This window comes from Phyllobates terribilis, unplaced genomic scaffold (genome assembly GCF_046119375.1).
Source record: "Phyllobates terribilis strain yellow unplaced genomic scaffold, ASM4611937v1 Scaffold_9__5_contigs__length_417890890, whole genome shotgun sequence".
Taxonomy (NCBI): domain Eukaryota; kingdom Metazoa; phylum Chordata; class Amphibia; order Anura; family Dendrobatidae; genus Phyllobates; species Phyllobates terribilis.
The window spans coordinates 101,115,909-101,138,937 of record NW_027362769.1 but is presented as its reverse complement, the minus strand read 5'-3'; the positions used below and the strand labels follow the sequence as shown (position 1 = coordinate 101,138,937).

Genomic DNA, 23,029 nt, shown 5'->3' with positions numbered 1-23,029 from the left:
CTAAATGAATAAGAACTTGTTTTCTTTGCATTATTTGAGGTCTGGAAGCACGGTTTCTTTTTTTATTATTTTGACGATTTCTCATTTGCTGCAAATAAATACAAAATTTTTAGCTTTGAATTTCGGAGACATGTTTTCAGTAGTTTATAGAATAAAACAACAATGTACATTTTACTCAAAAATATACCTATAAAGAGAAAAATCAGAGCAAATGAAAATTTTGCAGTGGTCTCTTTCTTAATTTTTGCCAGAGCTGTATTCTCAATCAGAGATATGCTTTAAACAATGAGGGCAACAATTTAAATTGTTGTTAGATATTTTTTTTATAAATTATTTTACTTTATCCATTATAAACTGAACCTCCAAGCTGGCAGCAGGGAGTAAGTAAAGAGCTGTTGTTTTCAAGTCTTCTACTACTCTGTCCTAAATTTACTAGTTTATAAACTGCACACCGATTATTGAAGAACTGTAAACCCATCAGAAATGAAGGAATTTCCAAGCAAGCTATGTGACAGTACACGGTCTGTAATAACAAAATTTGCTCTTATCATATGGCTCTTGGAGTTGTAATGGGTGGGGGGAAGGGGAATGGGTGGGTTTTGAGAGGCACTACCAGTTTGGTGATGTCTCACTGCTGTTTATTTGCAATGTTGGAAAATATCTTACTAAAAAATATCTGATTTAAAAAAGAAATGAAGGAATTTCTTAATTTACTTGCTGTTAAAATTCTTCTCAGTTTCTGAGCTGCCACAGATGTGACCTCCAGCTCCTTTCTTCCTGCTAGGAGGAATGGCCTGTGATACTACGCAAGTTTAGAGTGACTGGAGTTGTGTACAAGGAATGAGTGCTCACTGTAGGCTCCACACAGACCATAAAATATTATCAGCTTGTGGTTTTAGCCAAATGAGATGGTGCTAAATTAAATTAGAATAAATGTCAGTGTAGCACAAACTAGGGGAAGCGGGAGGACTGTTAAGAAGCCGAAGTTGTGGGCAGCGATTTATGCATCTTGAGACTGTATAGGAGTCTCTAGATGGTACTTTGTAGATGGAGTGGTTTGGCACAGAGAGTGGGGGTGAGGGATCTGTGGGAGAGCTACACAACTTTTCCTCTTGGCAAATGTAGTCTAGAGGCTCAGAGGGAGAACAAGCAGGAATTTCAGGATGTAAATTTTAAGAACAAGAATGACTGCAGGGTACTAAATGGGAGCTAAGAAATTAAAAAGGTAACAGTGAGGGTTGGGAACTCATTACAAGGACAGCCACATCCTGTATTTTTTTTCCTGGAAAACCCCTTTATAGGGACTCTGTCAGCACAGAATGACTGTCCAAACCAAGTACAGGTGCTTTGTGCTTCATAGTGGGTTCAGTCATTTATAAACACCTTCACACCTGCTTGTTTTCCCTCTTTCTCCACCACCCCCTTATTTCATTGACAGCTCTGGCTTCACAGAGCCAAAGAAGGGAGGAGAGAGATGGAAAACAAGCAGGTGGGAAGGTGAACTTAAATGATTGGCCCCGCCGGGAAGCACCGAGCGCCTGTACTTGGACACACATTGAGCCAGTGCAAAGACTTCTTTTCTTGGCTTTTACTTTGAGCTAAAATTTTCAGATAAAATTTACAACAGTCTAACCGTAGGCCAAGTGTCCAATCTTATAAAGATGGTTTTATTCATTCAGCACAAACAGCTTTAAATACATAGTCCCACATAAGTAAGAAAACATTTGTTTCATGTAAGATATATCAAAGTTTTCATGGGCAGGTTGCTTTAATGGCACAATAAAAAAAGCAAAAATGAAATGTTTTCTGATAATAAGACAAGAGAAGAAGTACGCTACAGCCTAAAAACAACAGGTAATTTACCCACATTCTAAAAATACTACATTATCCGATTAGGCACAGCACTTTACAAATCAGTCTTCTCCTTCCTATATTTCCCACGGAGAGATCCTTCATTTCAGGTAGCACCATTTGAAGCGTTATCTATGTAACTACCATGTAAGGTAAAGCTTTTCACCCATTCGCAGTCCGAGGGCCATAAGACGCGCTATCCTGCCACGCGTTTTGGGCCCGTTTGGTAGCTGTAAGGGCTAAGATAGTGTTGAACGAACACTACGCTGTTCAGACACTGGATGATTTCACAGCACAGTATATAAGTAAGGCTTTATAGATTGAAAGTGTTACAATACGCAGAGCAATGCTTTAGATTGAGAAGATACGGTCTCATGAGATGGTTGTGAAATGCATTTGTATTTCTTTTTTTCCTTTCTCCATGGATTATACGGATTCTTGGGTAATGACGACATGCTGCGTTACAAACTTTAGCTTATTGGGTATGTCACAGTCCAGTCTCTTTTTAACTCTCTCTTATGGAGGCGTCGGGCTCTAGAAGCTGCTGTTTCTTTAGACAAACCATCTTGATTCTCTCCCTTATGTGTTCTGCTGCGGAGGCCATGTCACTTGGACTTCCAAAATATTGCTCAGTTCTGTAAGAGAAGGGGAAGAAGTTTCGTTATAGGGCATTACTAGTGATGAGTGCAAGTGCTCGTTACTCGAGTTTGTCTAGGGTGCTCGAGAGACATGTTCGAGTCCCCGCGCCCACTTGTTTCGCGGCTGTTAGACAGCCACAAAACATGCAGGGACTGCCTGACATACGCGGAGGGGATTGCCTGACAGCCACAAAACATGTGGGGATTGCCTGACATACGTGGTGGGGATTGCCTGACATACGTGGTGGGGATTGCCTGACAGCCACAAAACATGCGGGGATTGCCTGACATGCGCAGTGGGGATTGCCTGACAGCCACAAAACATGCGGGGATTGCCTGACCTATGCGGTGAGGATTGCCTGACAGCCACAAAACATGTGGGGATTGCCTGACATGCGCAGTGCGGATTGCCTGACAGCCACAAAACATGCGGGGATTGCCTGACATGCGCAGTGGGGATTGCCTGACATACGCGGTGGGGATTGCCTGACAGCCACAAAACATGCGGGGATTGCCTGACATATGCGGTGGGGATTGCCTGACAGCCACAAAACATGCGGGGATTGCCTGACATATGCGGTGGGGATCGCCTGACAGCCACAAAACATGCGGGGATTGCCTGACATACGTGGTGGGGATTGCCTGACAGCCACAAAACATGCGGGGATTGCATGACATGTGCAGTGGGGATTGCCTGACAGCCACAAAACATGCGGGGATTGCCTGACCTATGCGGTGAGGATTGCCTGACAGCCACAAAACATGCGGGGATTGCCTGACATACGCAGTGGGGATTGCCTGACAGCCACAAAACATGCGGGGATTGCCTGACAGCCACAAAACATGCGGGGATTGCCTGACATAGACGGTGGGGATTGCCTGACAGCCACAAAACATGCGGGGATTGCCTGACATATGCGGTGGGGATTGCCTGACATACGCGGTGGGGATTGCCTGACAGCCACAAAACATGCGGGGATTGCCTGACATACGTGGTGGGGATTGCCTGACAGCCACAAAACATGCGGGGATTGCCTGACATGCGCGGTGGGGATTGCCTGACAGCCACAAAACATGTGGGGATTGCCTGACATACGCGGTGGGGATTGCCTGACAGCCACAAAACATGCGGGGATTGCCTGACATACGGGGTGGGGATTGCCTGACAGCCACAAAACATGCGGGGATTGCCTGACATACGCGGTGGGGATTGCCTGACAGCCACAAAACATGCGGGGATTGCCTGACAGCCACAAAACATGCGGGGATTGCCTGACATACGAGGTGGGGATTGCCTGACATACGAGGTGGGGATTGCCTGACATACGAGGTGGGGATTGCCTGACATACGAGGTGGGGATTGCCTGACATACGAGGTGGGGATTGCCTGACATACGCAGTGAGGATTGCCTGATAGCCACAAAACACGCGGGGATTGCCTGACATACGCGGTGGGGATTGCCTGACAGCCACAAAACATGCGGGATTGTCTGTATTTGTCTTACAGCCGCAAACCATGCGGCAGCGGGAACTCGAACATGTCACTCGAGCACCCGTGATACTCTGTGCATACCCGAGGACCCGATGCAAACTCGAGTAACGAACACTTGCGCTCATCACTAGGCATTACATCTAATCTAACTACCAAGGTTATTACTCAGTGTATAAATTTAGATACCGGCCATGAACAAGTTTCAGGTGTAAAAAAAAAAAAAAAAAATTGTACAGTTTAATTTTTGAGGAATTCCAATGAAAAGTGACACTTCTATGCACTGGGTACACATATGCGTATGGCTGGCTCTGTTTCCAGGTTGACTGAATCAATGTGAGTCCGATTCCCACAAAACCATAGATTCTTAGATGAGCTGCATGTACTTAGTTGGATAAGTAGCAATTAAATACTTTTCTCTATCAATAGAGACTTCCAGTATAATGGGAGGAACATAAACTAATAGAATTAACCCAACATTTAATACATGCACAATCAAGGCAAAATTTAACAATCCAGAAGTGACTACCGTAATCTCACTTGGATGTTGTACTTACCTGTCCTGCGGACATATGTGCAGTTGGTCCGCAGGGGTTGTAAAGGGTTTATCTAATAATTGAAAGTTGGGTAGGTGATAAGTGTCAGATTACTTGGATTAGATATTAGAAAAAACACTTTCTGACAGTGAAGGTGATCAATTAGTGGAACAGGCGGCCGCGAGAGGTGGTGAGTTCTCCTTCAATGGAAGTCTTCAAACAGAGGCTGGACAGACATCTGTCTGAGATGATCTAGTGAATCCTGCATTGAGCAGGGGGTTGGACCAGATGACCCAGGAGGTCCCTTCCAACTCTACCATTCTAGGATTACAGCCGAGCCCACTGTTCCTCCTTACTGCATTCTAGCGTGTGTCTTGCTGCTCCAGTCACTTTATGGGGTTGACAGAAATGTCTAAAGAACCCCCATCCAAGTGATTACAGACCTTGGCAATGGAGCCCCCCACAACAAGCAGACAGTTATACATTTGGTGGTAAAACCCCTATAAACGAGAGAAAAGTTATACTTTTTCTTAAAGGGGGTATTCTCAAATTTGGATCCTCTATACATAATATAGGGGATAACTTTCTGATCGCTGGGACTTCTACCGATCCTCAGAACCAGGGCTATGAAAAGTCCTGTGTGAATGGAGTGTTGGTCAATCATGCGCCCCTCAACTCCATCAATTTTTAATGGGACAGCCGGCACTCAGCTGGTCTTCAGCACTCCCATAAGAATGAATGGAGCGGCAATGCGCATGATCGACCACAGCTCCATTCACACAGCATTCCTCAAAGCCCCCGGGGTTCATGGGACTGGTGGGGGTCCTAGCAATTGGCAAGCTATTCCCCATCCCTTGAGAATGTTCTTTTAACAAAATGGCTGCTATTTAGGTTCAAAACCTAAAAAACCCCTATTGCATTAGTTGTTAAACCTGCTGGGTCACTGTGCGTCAGGAACAGCAAACATTGCTTCACTGCCGCCCACAGACAGACAGAGGGACAACTAAGCCAGATCTAGGACAAGTGCAGGGACTTCAGCAAACAGCTCCACATATCACAGCTTCCTGGACCCACCCGAGTGGGATATAGGGAAAACAGTAATATTTGGGTTTACATTTTTAAGTCTTTTAAGCCTTAAAGGATTCAGGTTCAACCAAAATCAGACTGGAAATTAGGAATGGTGTAAAATGATAAAAGTGCTATTACTTAGCTGATAAATGCTATGCAGATCCCTGTTTTCAATTTTCTGGAGTGGTCATCTACCCATGCGACCGCTACAGTCAATCATTAGCCTCAGCAGTCTCATTCTTTCCACCCTGGCATCCCTGCTGAGGCCAGTGATTGGTTGCATCCGTCAGGTGATTAGATGGCACATGATCACTGCAGGGGAGTAAAGGCCGGCGGGGAGCACAGGGATTGTGGTGCTGTACTGGCCGGGAAGATATCATACAAAGTACATTTTTTCCTGTCATTTTCTAACATTTACTATCTGTTTCTCAATTCTGGATGATCCCTGATAACCCCGTTGAGTTTTTGCTGCATTTTTTCAGTGCAGGTTTAGCACAAAACCTGAAGGGTTTCCTGATGCCAGCAAAGTGAATGAGATTCCTGAAGCCTCATGAACACATCTGCTTATTTGCAGATTTGGTGCAGAGTCCATACTTTCAGCGTTGTTGCTGCAGATTTCAACCATACTAATCTTTTCCTGCTAAAAGATGCAGAAATTTCTGCACCAAATACTTAATGTGTGAACATACCCTTAGGGCTATGTTCACACACGTTGGGTTTTGCGGCGTATTTTGCTGCAGATTTTTATGCAAATTTTCAGCTGCGTTCAGCAGTATCAGCAAAGTCTATGACATTCCAGAATTCTCTGTTCACACATCATGGTTTTTATTTTGCTGCGTATTTTGTAACTTGGTTGTGTTTTTGGAAAATAGTTTGTCACTTCTTTCAGTGTTTTTACAGCAGAAAACGCACCTGTGTTTTTGCTGCGTATTTGCAGCGCTTTTTCACCCATAGGAAGTAATAGGTGGTCAAAAAAATGAAGCAAAAATGTAGCAAAAAAATGCACCAAAACCTGCGTTTTTAACGCAGCTGTTTTCCTGCCAGAAAAAAAGTTAGCAGCAGATAAAAACACAACGTGTGTGAACATAGCCTAAGTCTTTCCACAAAAGCCAAATACTGCTATGAGTCATTATTGGGCTCTAGGGAGAACATTGCAAATATATATATATTTTTTTTTACAAACAATAAAATCCATACATTAGGAAGCTGAATTTCTGTAAAATGTTAGCATTCTGCACCAATTGATGGACATGGTAATTAGAAAACTCAGAGAGCCAAACACAAGTGAAATTAGCGGGGCTTTTATATCAAATAGCTGTGAACTTTACTCTGTTCTCGTACAAAGGACGAGCCACAGCCGCTGAGCTCCTCGTACTGTGCTCCGCAGTGATGAAAGTCCTTCATTATTATGCCTGCATTCATAATGCTATTGTACAGCAGACATTTATAGATCCCATTAGCTTTGGCTTATGATGGATTCGATGCTTCATGCAGTTTTCATGTGTACAATGTGCAAGAAATATCTGAAATTAGCAAATGGAAGCGATCTGCCCTTTACACAACAATACCCTTTAATGAGATTTATATTGTTGCATTTGGTGATTAAGATGGTGTTCGCATAGTCAAGGCTTCCACATTTTACTTAAAGGGGTTGTCTTCTCAACAAATGAAGACCTATCCACAGAATTTTGGGTACATACAGCAATGATAAGGAACACCTTTCATTCTGGGATTTGATATACACAGTTAGTACATTGATTTCAATGACTGCAGTGTAATGCTTCATCTCTCCACTGGGGGCGCTGCAGTAAATTGAAACGCTTCCTACAGGGCTGCTCCCCAGATTAAAGTAGACTTATGGAAGTTCAAGCAGGAGGACAACAGTGACATCCTTAGCCCATTACCTTAAAGGATTTTCAACCCCTTTAAGTGGCACAATTGTTTCCCACATCTCCAGTTCCACTGACTTATTTCTTTCAGGTAAAAACAATAGGGTGCCCCGTAGTGTACAGATCTCCAATATTAGAGTCATGATGGGAGTAGTAGTTGTAAGGTAGTATTGCTCACCTTGTACGGATGTGCAACTGCCGATATTCACAGAGCCCCTGTGCAGTCTCCCATACATGTGATGGGGGATAATTTTTAGACAGTCGGGATCCTTCCCCATATAATCCCTTTAACATCAGTCTGGTTAGGTTTCCCCCCCCTGATTTTTTCAAGATAAAATAATCTAATCTAGATTGCTAACACTGTTCTACACCCCCCAAAAATAAACCAAACTATAAAATATCATTAATGTCAATGGGGAACCCTCATGCTTCGGCGAAAAATGTGAGAGGACAAATAATATTTTTGAACTGAATTGAAAATAGAAAAAAATGTATATATTTTTTCCATTTTCATGAAAAATCTAAATCAGAAGAGCAGATAAGAGGATCCTGCAGCACACCAGATATGGCAGGATCACACCGTACAGAGATATGACCTACCCGTCAGGGTAAATTACAGGCACGGTCAGTCTGTCCAGCAGAGATTTCCCAACTCCTTCAACTTCCTCACACTGTTCAAAATCCAACACTGATTCAGGAAGGTCCGGGCTTTCTTGTAAAATCTGCAAAACATTGTAGCATGTACAGTAGATCCGTTACACTGATGTAGAATATAACCAATTCCTAAAACAAGCTAAGAAATTAATAAAAAACTATTTGTTAGAACAAAGCTGCTCCATTGATCAGGGGATCGCTGCGGGTTCAGCTTCTCTAAGCTCCGTGCATTTATCCTGCAGTGGCCTCTAGAGGGGAAATGTATTATTGCACATTGTACAGAAGGACATTCAATATTTAACCATGCTTGGGCCACAAAACCTTGCAGATCCTTGCTGCCCTTTTATTTAGAATTATATACATCAACTGGGGGGAAATATCTGCAGTTTAAATTAAGGATTAACCTAACTCAATGTCAAACGCTTAACAAAAAGAACGAAACTACAATAAAAAGAAAAAAAAAAAAAAAGGGAAAAAAGAAAAAAAAGGAAAAAAACAAACAATGCATTAAAAACTAAAAGCGAGCTGCACAGAACTGACGGCGCAATACAGGAAAACGCTTTAGAAAGTACCAGTGACCTTTAGATGAATAGGACTACTCGGCTCGGGTCATATGCAAATGGCTCTAACCTTTTCTGCGTTTGAGTGAAAAGCGAGAGCCATTTCCAGGCGGTGAACCCTCTCTTCTGAGGTTATCGTAAACTGTTTCCATACTCGGTTTAGTTTGGGAAGCGTGTCCCCCGATGACCTCGACGTACATCTCAGAGACTGACATAATACAACTGTGGCTTGGAGTAACTGGCGGCCATAATCGTATGTGCTCTGCAGAAGAGAAGAAGGCCGGGAACAAAGCAATTATTTGTTATCATGGCTGAAATAAAAGGGGTCGAGAAATCAGCCCGGCTCCTGGGGTCAGGCTCCGAGTAGACAAAGCACATGATAAATACTTTGAGGACTTGATATTTAGGATTCAGTTTCTTTACTAAACACATTTCCATTAAAAGCAAAAAAATTAAAAGGAGGTTTCTGGGATTTTATAAAAACAGTAGAGAATGTTATAAGCTAAAGGAATAACCATTGGATGAGCCGGCATTCCGGCGCTGCATTGATGACGTCCCGCCCATTACTAACATGACCACTGCAGCCAATCACTAGCCTCAATCGTCATGTTTTGTACATCCAAATGTCACTACTGAGGCCAATGACTGTTTGCAGCAATCACGTGAATGACGGACAAAGGATAATCAGGACCGGTGGGGATCGGATATATATTTTTTTTCTTATCTTATATCTTTCGCTAGTCTTGACCATGTTATGAAAATTCCCTCAAAAGTCTACACAAAATGTGTCTTGGTTGCAAGTGAGAACCAATCACCGTCACTACAGATCTGTGTGTACCGCAATGACGGATATGTTGTCAACCAGATTTCACAGACACACGCAAGATATAACATGTCTGAATATAAGTTGTATGGCTCTGTTCACACTAGTGTCATGGCTTTGGTTTATATTAGAGCCATAACTTCTAAGCCAATCATAATAAGGATCGTGACTGACTCCAGTGATTTATAATGGTGTAATAGTGTTCACTCAACAGCTACAAAAGTGTTCCTTTTAAGATTTGAAATCAGGTTTTAGATTCAGTACCATGGTTTCATGGGTTTCTATAGCCGAGAAGCTGCATGCAAGCTTTACATCACCAAGCACAATGCCAAGCGTAGGATGTAGTGGTGTAAAGCCGCCACTGGACTCTCGTTCTGTAAAGTGATGAATCACACTCCTGGGTTTGGTAGATGCCAGGAGAATGTTACCTGCCTGAATGTAATGTGCCAGCAGGGAAGTTTGGTGGATAATACCATGGGGGTGTTTTCAGTGGTCGGCCTCGGACCCTTAGTCCCAGTGAAGGGAAATCTTAATGCTTCAGCATACAAGACATTTTGGACAATTGGAGCTTCCAACTTTGTGGAAACACTTTAGAGAAGACTCTTTTCTGTTCCCCCGTGACTGTGCCCTAGTGGACAAAGTAATGTTTATAAAGATATGGTTGGGTGAATTTGGTGCTGAAGAACATAACCGGTCAGAGAAAGTCCTGAACTCAACCCCATCAAATATCTTTGGGATTAACTAAAACGTAGATCGTGAGCCCATCCCACTCATCAGTGCCTGACCTTACAAATGCTTTTCTGTATGAATGGGCGAAGATTTCCACAGACCCCATTCAAAATCTTGTAGAAAACCTTCCCAGGAGATTAGGAGATGTTGCAGCTGCAAAGGGACCAACTCCATATTAATGTCTATGGATTTAGAATGGGAAGTCATAAAAGCTCCTGTAGGTGCAATGTGTAGGGGTCCCAATACTTTTGTCCACAGTGTATCCAAAGTGTATGGCAAGGATATAGCTTGAGAGATCTTAGCGCTGAGGACAATGTCCAAAGATTTTAATTTATATCAATATTAGTCGCGCAGAACACCTCACCACTTACCTGAGCAACATCTACAAATTTTCTATGTTTTTCTATCAGAATTTTGGTCTCTTGGCTGTCGTCTCCCAGCCTGACGTGCGTCTTAAGCAAGGCATCGAGTAATTCATTCAACCAGTCTACGGCCTGCAGAACAGCAAGGAGGGGAAACAGAGTTACAAAGAAAAGCACAAAATGCCTCCTCCCCAGGAACGGGGCAGGTAGACCATGAACTGTCAATGTGACAAGTAAGATATGGATGCATTGCTACATATGTATGAATCTGAGAAGTCTAGATAAAATGTGTATCCCAGGGAGTAGAGGGCATGTCTCAGTGGGGTACTGACACGGTGTCCAAACTGTGATAAGTAATGGCCCCCATACACATTACATGAACATTGGATGGGACCACCGATTTCATTGAGACCAGAAGATCGTGTGATGTGCATGGAGACCTCCCAACTTTTCCCCGATAGACGATGTCAGAAGAAAGAAAGATCATGCAGTTGGAATTTCAACAGCTGATCCTTTTATTTTTAGAGAAGATAAGATGGTGCCAGAGGAACCTGAGGTCAACTTTCTTCTCTCTCCCTGTTGAAAACACAGCGGAGGTAAGTGCTCATGTGTTTTGGTAAGAATGCAGTCTTCCGAATGAACGTTCAGCTGTCAGCTATCTTATTTCTATGACCAGCTTTAGGGGAACGTGAGCAGGTAACATGGAGAAACGTTAGTCTAGGCAACAACTTCAGTGGGTGAGGAGGTTCAGCGAGATCCTTTGCCTTCACGCCACTGGTGAGCCAAAGAATTAGCTTTTTTAATGTGGGACAAGAACCTACTATAACCCCTAGAGAAAAGCGGCTAACTAAAGACAGCAAGTGTCCAGATGATGATAGATACAGATAAGTAGATCCTGTAGATTTCGGTCTTACCTGAGCTGCATCTTCTTCACACTTGAACAGTTGGACCATCTGCAGCATTTTTAACCTCCGGACGTCCACCATGTCCTCACACCTGAGAAGAGAATATAAGTAATGTAACAGTGCATGTATATACGGCAGACTGATAAAGAGTATATAACCGTATGTGCGATCCCAACTGGGTCAGACCCCTATATCCATACAACACATCTCTTATGTGTGCGGCCAGCTGTATCTTTTCACTCCTTTTTACAGGTAAGTGGTTTTGCAATTTGAAACTAGAAAATCTTCCCCACCCCCCAAGAAAAATAAAAACTATTGTGTTATTTTTAACGTTTCCCTTCAGATCCTTTGTAACCTTGGATAAATCATCTTTTTCAGATTAACCACTGCCCAACATTAAAGTGTATAGTGGACAGAGTGAGGAAAGTGTCAGGATCGCCTTTTGTGTGTTTCCAGCTATTTAAGCACACCGTAATGATAAGCTCCCACGGGCGAGCACAATGCCCGGGGACCATGGAGCCATTCAGATAACTTTCAGCACCACTTAAGAACATGTCATGACTTTGGCAGGGCCGAGGGTGCGCATGAGAATCAGTTGATTTAATCTTGATAAACGTGCTGAAAGCTGAATCGCTCCTGATCAAAATCACAAAAGGATTCTGCTCGGTATGACGACGAGAAGGAATTAATCTATCTAGACCTTCACCTTGGAGCTCCGAAACTCTTCTGAACACTCTTCTTACTTCCATCTTTTTTATTTGAAAGTGTCAATCAAACGTTAGGATTCATTGATTCCCTTTATAACATGTCTGCATTGCATGAAAAGTAATCGGAACTTTACATAGACAATTACAATATTTTCTGGTGAAATATAATAAGTAAAATGATCCAATGTGGTGTCTGCCAACTCATTAAACTTATTTTTACTCTCGGAGTATGCTGCCGATACAGGATCGCTGATGGGCTTCAACTGACATTGTGGTATATTTTGTATAGCCTGTTTGCCTCCTTATCCCTCTGATGGGTGTAAATGTGTTTCCTTTATGTTTGGCTACTTCTGCCACTGACTTTCATTATTAAAGGGCATGGGTCAGTAGGATCACCCCTCCTAAGCCTTCTATATGGGCATGTAGGTCATAGGAAGCTGCGATCAAATGTCTTATTCCAGAGAAATCCATGCTTTTCTTAATATGTAAATGAGCTGTTAAGATCTATGGGCCGGACATAGATCTCCCTGAGAATCAGCCTCCAGAGCTTATTTTACATGAAAGGGGAAGTTACCAGTGTGAGACATGTAATGACTGACAGTCTGCTCTCCTGATCTACATATCTCACACTGGTAACTACTCCTGTTATTTAAAATCTGCTCTGGAGGCAGATTCTCAGGGAGATTCATGTCCGGCCCATAGATCTTAACAGCTCATTTACATATTAAGAAAAACATGGATTTCTCTGGAATAAGACATCGGATCACAGATATCATGGTATCATTTTATTCAGCATCCTATGATCTACATGCCCATATAGACGGCTTAGAAGGGTGGATCCTACTGACAGATTCCCTTTAAATAAGGTTTTCCAACCACACAAAGACATATCGCTAGGTTAATGGTGATCTTATTTTCTTGCATTTCCCCGCACGGCTGTACCCCAGCCACCTGCTGTGCAGGGAAATCTTGGAAAAGATACAGTGCAAAATCAGAGCTGCGCCCCCTTTATTCTCAGGATCAGTAGGTGCACCAGAGGTCGGACGCCAGAGATTATACAGTGATATCAGATCCTAGCAAAATGCAATATCTCTGCAAAATGGGAGCAACATTGGGAAGTGAAACCCCAGATTTCGTGTGACAGATTTTCAGGCCCATCATAGACCATCTTCTGTGTGAGGACCATCCCTCTAGAAGATTTTTTTTTTCATATGAACATGTGTGACAACAGGTCTGTCTTGTAAATATGCATAAGGAGTTGAAAACAAGGTAAAGATGAAGACGTTAAAGGAGTTGTCTAGGATTGTTGAAAAATAAATACACTGCTCAAAAAAATAAAGGGAACACTCCAATAAGACATCCTAGATCTGAATGAATGAAATATTCTCATTGAATACTTGTTCTGTACAAAGTTGAATGTGCTGACAACAAAATCACACAAAAATCATCAATGGAAATCAAATTTATTAACCAATGGAGGCCTGGATTTGGAGTCACCCCCAAAATTAAAGTGGAAAAACACACTACATGCTGATCCAACTTTGATGTAATGTCCTTAAAACAAGTCAAAATGAGGCTCAGTATTGTGTGTGGCCTCCACGTGCCTGTATGACCTCCCTACAACGCCTGGGCATGCTCCTGATGAGGTTGTGGATGGTCTCCTGTGGGATCTCCTCCCAGACCTGGACTAAAGCATCCGCCAACTCCTGGACAGTCTGTGGTGCAACGTGACGTTGGTGGATGGAGCGAGACATGATGTCCCAGATGTGCTCAATCGGATTTAGGTCTGGGGAACGGGCGGGCCAATCCATAGCTTCAATGCCTTCATCTTGCAGGAACTGCTGACACACTCCAGCCACATGAGGTCTGGCATTGTCCTGCATTAGGAGGAACCCAGGGCCAACCGCACCAGCACATGGTCTCACAAGGGGTCTGAGGATCTCATCTCGGTACCTAATGGCAGTCAGGCTACCTCTGTCGAGCACATGGAGGGCTGTGCGGCCCTCCAAAGAAATGCAACCCCACACCATTACTGACCCACTGTCAAACCGGTCATGCTGAAGGATGTTGCAGGCAGCAGATCGCTCTCCACGGCGTCTCCAGACTCTGTCACGTCTGTCACATGTGCTCAGTGTGAACCTGCTTTCATCTGTGAAGAGCACAGGGCGCCAGTGGCGACTTTGCCAATCCTGGTGTTCTGTGGAAAATGCCAAGCGTCCTGCACAGTCTTGGGCTGTGAGCACAACCCCCATCTGTGGACGTCGGGCCCTCATACCACCCTCATGGAGTCGGTTTCTAACCGTTTGTGCAGACACATGCACATTTGTGGCCTGCTGGAGGTCATTTTGCAGGGCTCTGGCAGTGCTCCTCCTGTTCCTCCTTGCACAAAGGCGGAGGTAGCGGTCCTGCTGCTGGGTTGTTGCCCTCCTACGGCCCCCTCCACGTCTCCTGGTGTACTGGCCTGTCTCCTGGTAGCGCCGGCCTCCAGCCTCTGGACACTACGCTGACAGACACAGCAAACCTTCTTGCCACAGCTCGCATTGATGTGCCATCATGGATGAGCTGAACTACCTGAGCAACTTCTGTGGGTTGTAGAGTCCGTCTCATGCTATCACGAGTGTGAAAGCACAACCAACATTCAAAAGTGACCAAAACATCAGCCAGAAAGCATTGGTACTGAGATGTGGTCTGTGGTCCCCACCTGCAGAACCACTTCATTATTGAGTATGTCTTGATAATTGCCAATAATTTCCATCTATTGTCTATTCTATTTGCACAACAGCATGTGAAATTGATTGTCAATCAGTGTTGCTTCCTAAGTGGACAGTTTGATTTCACAGAAGTTTGATTTACTTGGAGTTATATTCTGTTGTTTAAGTGTTCCCTTTATTTTTTTGAGCAGTGTACAATTGTTAGTGGGGTTTTTTCAATATCATAGATGGTTGAATTTGCAAAGTACATTTTATATATAGATAGATATATATATATATATAAAGCAATTTTGCAATTTACAATTTACCTTAATAAAAATGCTATCCGTTCTCAAGAATGGAGGGATTTTTAATTCTATTGTGTACTGCTTATTGCCTAGGTTACCGGCCACCACTGCTGCCTATCAGCAGTCTACTAGTCAATAAGTGCAACTCTTGCAAGTTCTTCCCAATGGAGCGTGCAAGGGCAGCTCTGCAGCAGGCTGGATCTGTGCTTCTCCAAAGCTTCTAGCAGTTTCTAAGAGTCCAGAGATCAGCCCACCGTGTGATGATACTGAAGGTCTGGCTGGTAAGTAAATCAGGAGCACACTGATCCCCGGCTAGCGGGAATCTGGGAGGCAGGGGAGAGGTGCGCTCCTGAAGACAAAACCCATATAAATACACTGCTACTCCAGCACTGCTGCAGATATAATCTCTTCCAGTCCTGCAGCGATGGCGTTGGATGCATCGTTCATATGACTGATGCAGGCAATGTCACCGCTGAGGCCAGTCACTGGCTGCAGCGGCCATGTGAATGATGTAATGTCCTTGCTGCAGAATTCACTAGATCGGCAGTGTTTAAACAGCGCAGGATTTAACGAGAGAGTGTAGGTTCTTTGATTTTATACCAATTGCTGCTGTTGGGAAAATTGTGGGAAATCCTATACAACACCCTTAAATTGAATCTGTCAGGTTTTGCTACCCCATCTGAAAGCAGCCTGATGTAGGCAAAGAGACCCTGAATCCAACGATGTATCACTTAGTTTACTGGGTGCAACCGTTCTGGCAGAGTTTTTAGATTTAGCAATGAAGCAGAGCTAAGAAAGCTAGCCCCGCCCACGGCAAACGCTATATGTGCAATAGACAGTGAGCTGCTTATCACAGGAAGAGGCAGAGTTGGATGATTACCCATGTGTCTGAAAAGCACAGCAATGATAACCACCAGGTGATAAACCCTTGAGTTTAAAGTAAACAAGAGCACACAGCCGGACATATGACACATCCTTGAGTGTTTTAACCCCTGCCTCATACTGTCCACGGATTACATAGCAAAAAACTGCTGACAGATTCAATTTAATATTATAACATTCACTTTAATCATACAGTCCAGAAGACCAACTCGCCTCTGCTTCCTCAGCTGCATGTCCTCCATTACACCTTGAATATGATCCACATTATCCTTGTTCTCAGTTGACACGTCTTTTCCATAAGCCCAAGAAGCCTGGTTAGAAATCTGATCCAGAAGATTTTGTCCTTTCTCCCGTAAACCTTGAAGGCCAGTGTCTGAAAGGAAAAACTTTTTCAAGACAGACTGAAATGTGATATGAAAAAAATCAAATATCAACAAAGATGTGGACGCTGCCAACCCTCGGGCTAATTGTATTAAAAAATGGTCTGAGACCAACTTCTTTCATAAATCCCCAGATTCAAAATGCACTGGCAAATCAAATATCTTTATGGGGGGAGTAAAAACATTTTTTTCTGACACAGAGCTCCAAAAACACTACATAAAAAAGTCTGTATGCTTGCAGTCGCCACTAGAGAGCTCAACTGCATACAGTATATATGAAGAATTTAATAAACCAGTATGCATTAAAAGCTCCTGAGCTCCCCCTAGTGGTAGTTGTCGGCAGCTAGAATTTACATGGAATGTGTTATTAGAATTTTTTTTCTAAGTTTCCACATCACTATGACAACTATATTATAAAAAAAAAATAAATCCCCCAAAATTCGGAATCTTGAACCTTGCACACAGGACATTAATCCTAAACTCACACTTTTTGTTTTCAACAACCTCATTATCAGCAGGGTTACAATTAAAAAGGTAACATCTTTCTGTAGTATATAACCCAGTACAACATCATTCACAATAGGTGATGGTTAAGCTCACCTCCGCCCCCTCCCTTCACAAGGAACAGAAAGCTTGTGTCTATGTGAGTCTAGTATTAGGTCAGTGTGAAAACTGAAAGATTTTATTTATGTATTATTTAATATAGACCGTAATATGAAAGATTTAAATAAATTATAAAAAAAATAATAATTTAAATAATAAGTAATCTCCTAATGGCTCACACCCTTTAGAGAGGGATTCTAGGGAAAAAAAATGATCAATTTTTGCTATAAATGGTTAAGTTATAGAACTTAAGTTAGTCCACAGGTAGGCGCTCCATCCTGGTCATTGGCCTCCAGTCCTGTGCTCAACATAGTCCAGGATTTCTTGTGTCAGTGCGTTAAAGGGGTTGTCGGGTCTGAAGCTCCAAGTCTGCAGTCACTCTATGTGACGGCAGACTTGTGAATACTCACAACGCGGAGCACTGCACACTGTGAGGACTGTCTGGTGCCGGGTATGATTTGCATACTTCCGGCCACATTCCGACTAGACTGTATCCGGCCTCGCTCAATACACTTCCATTGAGCAAGGTCGCGTCTATCTAGTCGGTATGTGACCAAATGTATGCAAATCACATACTTGCGGTCACGGGCCTGCTGCTGGAGAATCCTTATAGCGTGTGCGGGGAGGATTCACAAGTCAGCAGTCAGAGTAACAGCAGAGTTGTAGCTTAAGACAACAAATATTAATTTCTCTGTATAATGATGGCTTAGCTACTAAATTAATGAGCCAGCCCCCTTCACACACTGCTTTGGTCAAGTGATGAGGCAGGAATCACTGCTGCATGTCGAGCTCTGGACCATAAGTAAAGCGGCCAGAACCCGGGATAAGGCACCCGACCTAATAGGACTTTATTAGTAGGCTATATAGCTTTCTATTTACAGTGGATTTATGAATATATTTTTTATGGATGACAATTGAAAAATTTTAAAACACAAAGAAATGTAATAGTGGGACCACCAACATCCAGGCCTTAGAAGGTGAACATTCACAGATGTAATGTGGAGGCAGCTGGCGAGCATGGAGCAGACACGTCCTATATTCATGTAGTGGAGATGACTGAGGATCATCATTGACAAACTATTAAGTTGTTCTCTTGTATAATCAGCTACATGGCACAGCCGGAGCTGGATGGCCACAATGACCACTATTGTGTATTCAGTAACTGCAAGACAGAACCCCGGTCCTGCTTTCCATCCTAATCTACATAAAATTAACATGATCCTGTATATTACACTGGCTTCAATTAGTGGAGGATGGGCAAGAGAGATAATAGCTGCCATACAAACCACTTTTTTAGAGTTTGTTTTGTTTTCTCTGGTATATTATTTTCTCAAGTTTCAAATGGTTAAACAACTTGAAGGGGTTGTCCGAGTAAGACACGTTATCACCTATCCATCCCCAGGACAGCTGATCGGTGGCAGTCCCACAGCAGGTCGAGGAACTTTTATCCCTGGCAGGGAATTTTTATCCCTGTTGCAAAATAGCACAGCAGGTTCGATGCCTGACCGCTGCTTCATTTATTTTCTATGGGGTGCCGGGAAAATCTGAGTACAGCACTAGACAGGGAATGAATGGCTCGCAGGTCGAGCATGGGCACTGCCGCTCCATTCTAAAGTTGATAAGGATTAGTGCAGGTCAACAAGTTACCCTCTACCCTGCAGATAGGTGATAACTATTTGTAGCTGGACAACCCCTTTAATGGAAATATGTAAAGAGGTTTTTATGCTTTTTAATCTGAGGGCAGCATAACAGAGACAGTGCAATTTATGCAGATCCTTGCTGTAGTGTTCATACAATCACTGTTTTATCAGCTGCAGCTCTGCTAGTCTTCTCAATGATAAGTTCTGCCTAACCTTGTCACTTCACCATCAATTGGCTGTATTCTGCGTATACACAGTGTTGGCTGAAATCTGTCAATCAATGGTGAGAGCAGAGAGAACTCGATGGGGAGAGAGGGGTACATTAATATCGAGGGTTACAGATCGAGGAGTAGCAGAGGTGCAGCAGATAATACAGAAAAAAGCCCAGTAAGTGACACGTTGCAGGAATCAGAGTCTCTGCCCCTACATTATGCCACCCTAAATTGGGGCAGCAAAAATCTGGTGACAAATTCGGTTTAATCTCATTTCATTTAAATAATATGTTGGTTTATAGCTGAAAAATCACTCCAAGGATCAGGCCGCTAGGGGCTGAGACAATATTACAGGAAGTGGGGGCGAGTCTCTTACTCTTTGCTCCTTCACTTCTGTCTGTCAAACTTCACACAGGCGTAATAGAGAGGAGGGATTTCATTTTGGGGCAAATATACCACTTGGACATTGAGAATATAAATGCATGTTAGGCAGTGAGGGAAAGGATGTTCCAGCTCTTAATGTGCAGGCAGAATGCAAATAATTAGTAATTGCTCACTCCCCCCCCCCCCAAAAGATAGAGAGATTATGACAAGTCCTGGATTTATTAGATTAGTATGTGCAGCAATACCATGCTACAGGTTTTGTGTGAAAAGACAGGTAAATTGAACCCCTTCACGCCACGGCCCTTTTCAGTTTTTGTGCTTTCGTTTTTTTGCTCCCCTTCTTCCCAGAGCCATAACTTTTTTAGTTTTTGGTCAATATGGCCTTGTAAGGGCTTGTTTTTGCGGGATTAGTTTTACTTTTGATTGACACCATTGGTTTTCCATATCGTGCACTTGATAATGGGAAATTCCAAGTGCAAAAAAAATGCAATTTCACAATTTATTTATTTTTTATGACGTTCACTATATGGTAACACTGACCTGTCATTATGATCCCCAGGTTATTAAAAGTTCATAGATACCAAACATGTATAGGTTCTTTTCCAAGTGGTGATAAAAAAATCCAAAGTTTGTTAAAAAAAAGTCGCCATTTTCCGAAACCCGTAGCATCTCCATTTTTCGTGATCTGGGGCCAGGAGATGGCTTATTTTTTGCGCACCGAGCTGACGTTTTTATTGATACCATTATTGGGTAGATACAATGTTTTGATCAACCATTATTGCATTTTATTGCAATGTTGCGGTGACCAAAAAAAACGTAATTCTTGCGTTTTGATTTTTTTTCTTGTTACGCCGTTTACCGATTCAATTAATTATTTTTATATATTGATAGATCGGGCGATTCTGAAAGCGGCGATACCAAATATGTATATATTTTTTATTGTTTTATTTTGAATCGGGCGACAAACTTTTATATTTTAACTTTTTTTTTAACTTTTTACTGGCTTTAATAGTCTCCATGGGACTAGAAGATGCAATTGTCTGATCGCCTGTGTGTAACAGAAATGCTCACTTTCTATGAGCGCTAACCGCTGGGTGATGCTCATAGCCTCCTGCACACCCCAGGTTGGCATGCCAACACATCGGAGACCCGCGGTCATGTGACAAGGACGCCGATGGGCGGGACTTATGATGTCCTTCCGCTGCAGTCATGTTAAATGCCAGTGTCAGAGGTTCACAGCGGCATTTAACATGTTAACAGCCGCGGGTTGCTCGCGATGTCACCCAGGGCTGTTAGGGGCACATGACAGCTAATCATATCAGCCATCATGTCCCCGGAAAGGTGCGGGCTCATCACCGGAGCCCGGGCCAAAGCGGGAGACCCAACATGCGCCGCACATGTACGGTGCATGTCGTGAAAGGGTTAAAAAAAAAAAACTCACTTAAAGGGGTCATCCACGCTGACGGATTACTTAAAGGGAATTGGTCAGCAGGTTTTTGAAAGCCGTGCGATATAGAGGCTGCGACCCAAATTCCAGCAATGTGTCACTTACAAGACTGTGTGTTGCTTTTTCAATACAATCAGTGTGTTATCAGCAGATTATCACTACAGGACTAGGTGCCTTGTGCCTCATAGTCAACTGTTCTGTGTAACCCCGCCCCTGATTGGCAGGTTTCTGCCAATCAGCACTGTTTCGCACAGTTTGCCTTTTCAAGGCTTTTTTTGCCCTATGTATCGCTGACTGCAGAATGAGTAATCTGAGAATCGGTGTGTGAGCTCAATCTGATGGTCTAGTGCAAACTCTTCCAATAGACCGCCAGAACGAGCTCACACACAGATTATTCGGAAATAACTCATTCTGCAGCCAGAAAAACATAGCTTTTTCATAGTGCAACACAGAAAGCACAAGCTAAATAGTGTAACATTTTGGATGAATCCTAACTGCAAAATTAATTTAATACATGCATGTATGTAAAAAAAAAAAAAGTCCCCAGAGATGGACAACCCCTTTAAAATATCCATTAATAAACTTTTATATATAAAAGTTATGAAACTTTAAACAAGTTCTAACACATTCATGGAAAACCGGGAAATATTCTACCGTTTATTCCTATAAACCTCCCACTGCTTTACATAAAAACCCCACCTGTGTACTGCAATGATGGCCGACATCACTGGACCATCCGTGACCTCTATGTATATGACCATGCACGGTTAGCTATCCATAGCAAATGCATTGTGGGTGGTAGTGGCTAATCTGTGGTTATTTACAGTGAGTGTACACAATGCGCCTGGCGGCTTCTTACCAACACTTTTGAGTTTTTCTTCAAGCAGTTTTAATGTTTGCTGAATAGCTGCTCCGTCTGTAGGGGCCACATCAACACACAGCATACCCAGCAGGCCGTCCAATTGCTGCGATAGCTGACAAAAACAATATTTAGAAATCAGACTTTTGCAATGCCAGGAACTGTGAGACAAGCTGTTACTATGCCTGGCAACAAAAGGCCTTTATATTAAAATATTTCCTTTTCAGGAGCCCTAAGAAAATACTTAGGAAAAAATTGCATTTGCGAAGTGTAACTATGTGGGGTGTAACCCAAAATCAATGTCGTTTATGCTCTTCTCTCCATTCTCCTGATTACCGAAGATATGTTTTCTCTGTAACTATACATGCTCGGTCTGCAGCCTGTTATGCAGGAGCGGCACAGTGCACAAATATTTTGCTGGCCAGGCACCATCTTAAAAGGGACTGTGTCATCACAAATTGATCCACTTTTTCAGGCATTTTTTGTTTTTACTAATTCTTGGTGATTTTTTCTTTATTTATTTTTTTTATATCTATTAAAAACACAAGATTCACAATAGGTGATGGCACAGTTCGCCTCCTCTTCCTCCCTGCACAATGACCTCTGCACAGATGAGGCCTAAAAAACTTTCCTCCTCGACAACTCTCACCTCCTCTTCCTCCCTGCACAATGACCTCTGCACAGATCATGCCTAGAAAACTCCCCCCCCCCCAACAACTCTCACCTCCTCTTCCTCCCTGCACAAATTCTGTACATGTCATGCCTAGAAAACTCTCCTCCTCCCCCCCTAGAAAACTCTGACCTCCTCTTCCTCCCTGCACAATGACCTCTGCACAGATCATGCCTAGAAAACTCTCCTCCTCCTAGACAACGCTCATCTCTTCCTCCCTGCACAATTTCTGTACATGTCATGCCTAGAAAACTCTCCTCCTCCCCCCCTAGAAAACTCTGACCACCTCCTTCTCCCTGCACAATGACCTCTGTACAGATCATGGCTAGAAAACTCTCCTCCTCTTCCTCCCTGCACAATTACTTCTGTACATGTCATGCCTAGAAAACTCCCCCCACCCCCCCTAGAAAACAGACCTCCTCCTTCTCCCTGCACAGATCATGCCTAGAAAACTCTCCTCCTCTTCCCCCCTGCACATTGACCTCTGCACAGATTATGCAACTAATCTACTGCATTGTTTTCTAGGGTCCATGTGACTGCTGTAAAGCACAAATGCTTAACAGAAGTGCAGCTAAGATTCACTACTCTCCTGATCACGTACATAAAAAAAAAAAAAAAAAAAAGCTAACTTAAGAAAATACTCCAGCATCTGATTGGAATAGATTTTAATTAATTATTCATACTTTAATTAAACCACATTGTGATGACACATTCCCTTTAAGTGTGATGGAATATAGAGTACT

The 23,029-nt window shown here is 43.0% G+C and overlaps 1 protein-coding gene across 4 annotated transcripts in view; it reads right to left on the bottom strand.

Moving 5' to 3' along the window:
* Positions 1-1,635: 1,635 nt before the first annotated feature.
* The window catches only part of SESTD1 (SEC14 and spectrin domain containing 1), a 141,076-nt gene continuing 119,682 nt past the window's right edge, over positions 1,636-23,029 (bottom strand). For all 4 annotated transcript variants that reach the window (XM_073646804.1, XM_073646805.1, XM_073646806.1 and 1 more), the window contains 7 exons: positions 21,617-21,731; positions 16,305-16,464; positions 11,514-11,595; positions 10,609-10,731; positions 8,756-8,947; positions 8,072-8,193; positions 1,636-2,486 (listed from right to left, as the gene is read on the bottom strand). In XM_073646804.1, coding sequence (XP_073502905.1) covers positions 2,357-2,486; positions 8,072-8,193; positions 8,756-8,947; positions 10,609-10,731; positions 11,514-11,595; positions 16,305-16,464; positions 21,617-21,731 — 924 coding nt within the window. In that variant the 3' untranslated portion in view covers positions 1,636-2,356. The remainder of the gene's footprint in view (positions 2,487-8,071; positions 8,194-8,755; positions 8,948-10,608; positions 10,732-11,513; positions 11,596-16,304; positions 16,465-21,616; positions 21,732-23,029) is intronic.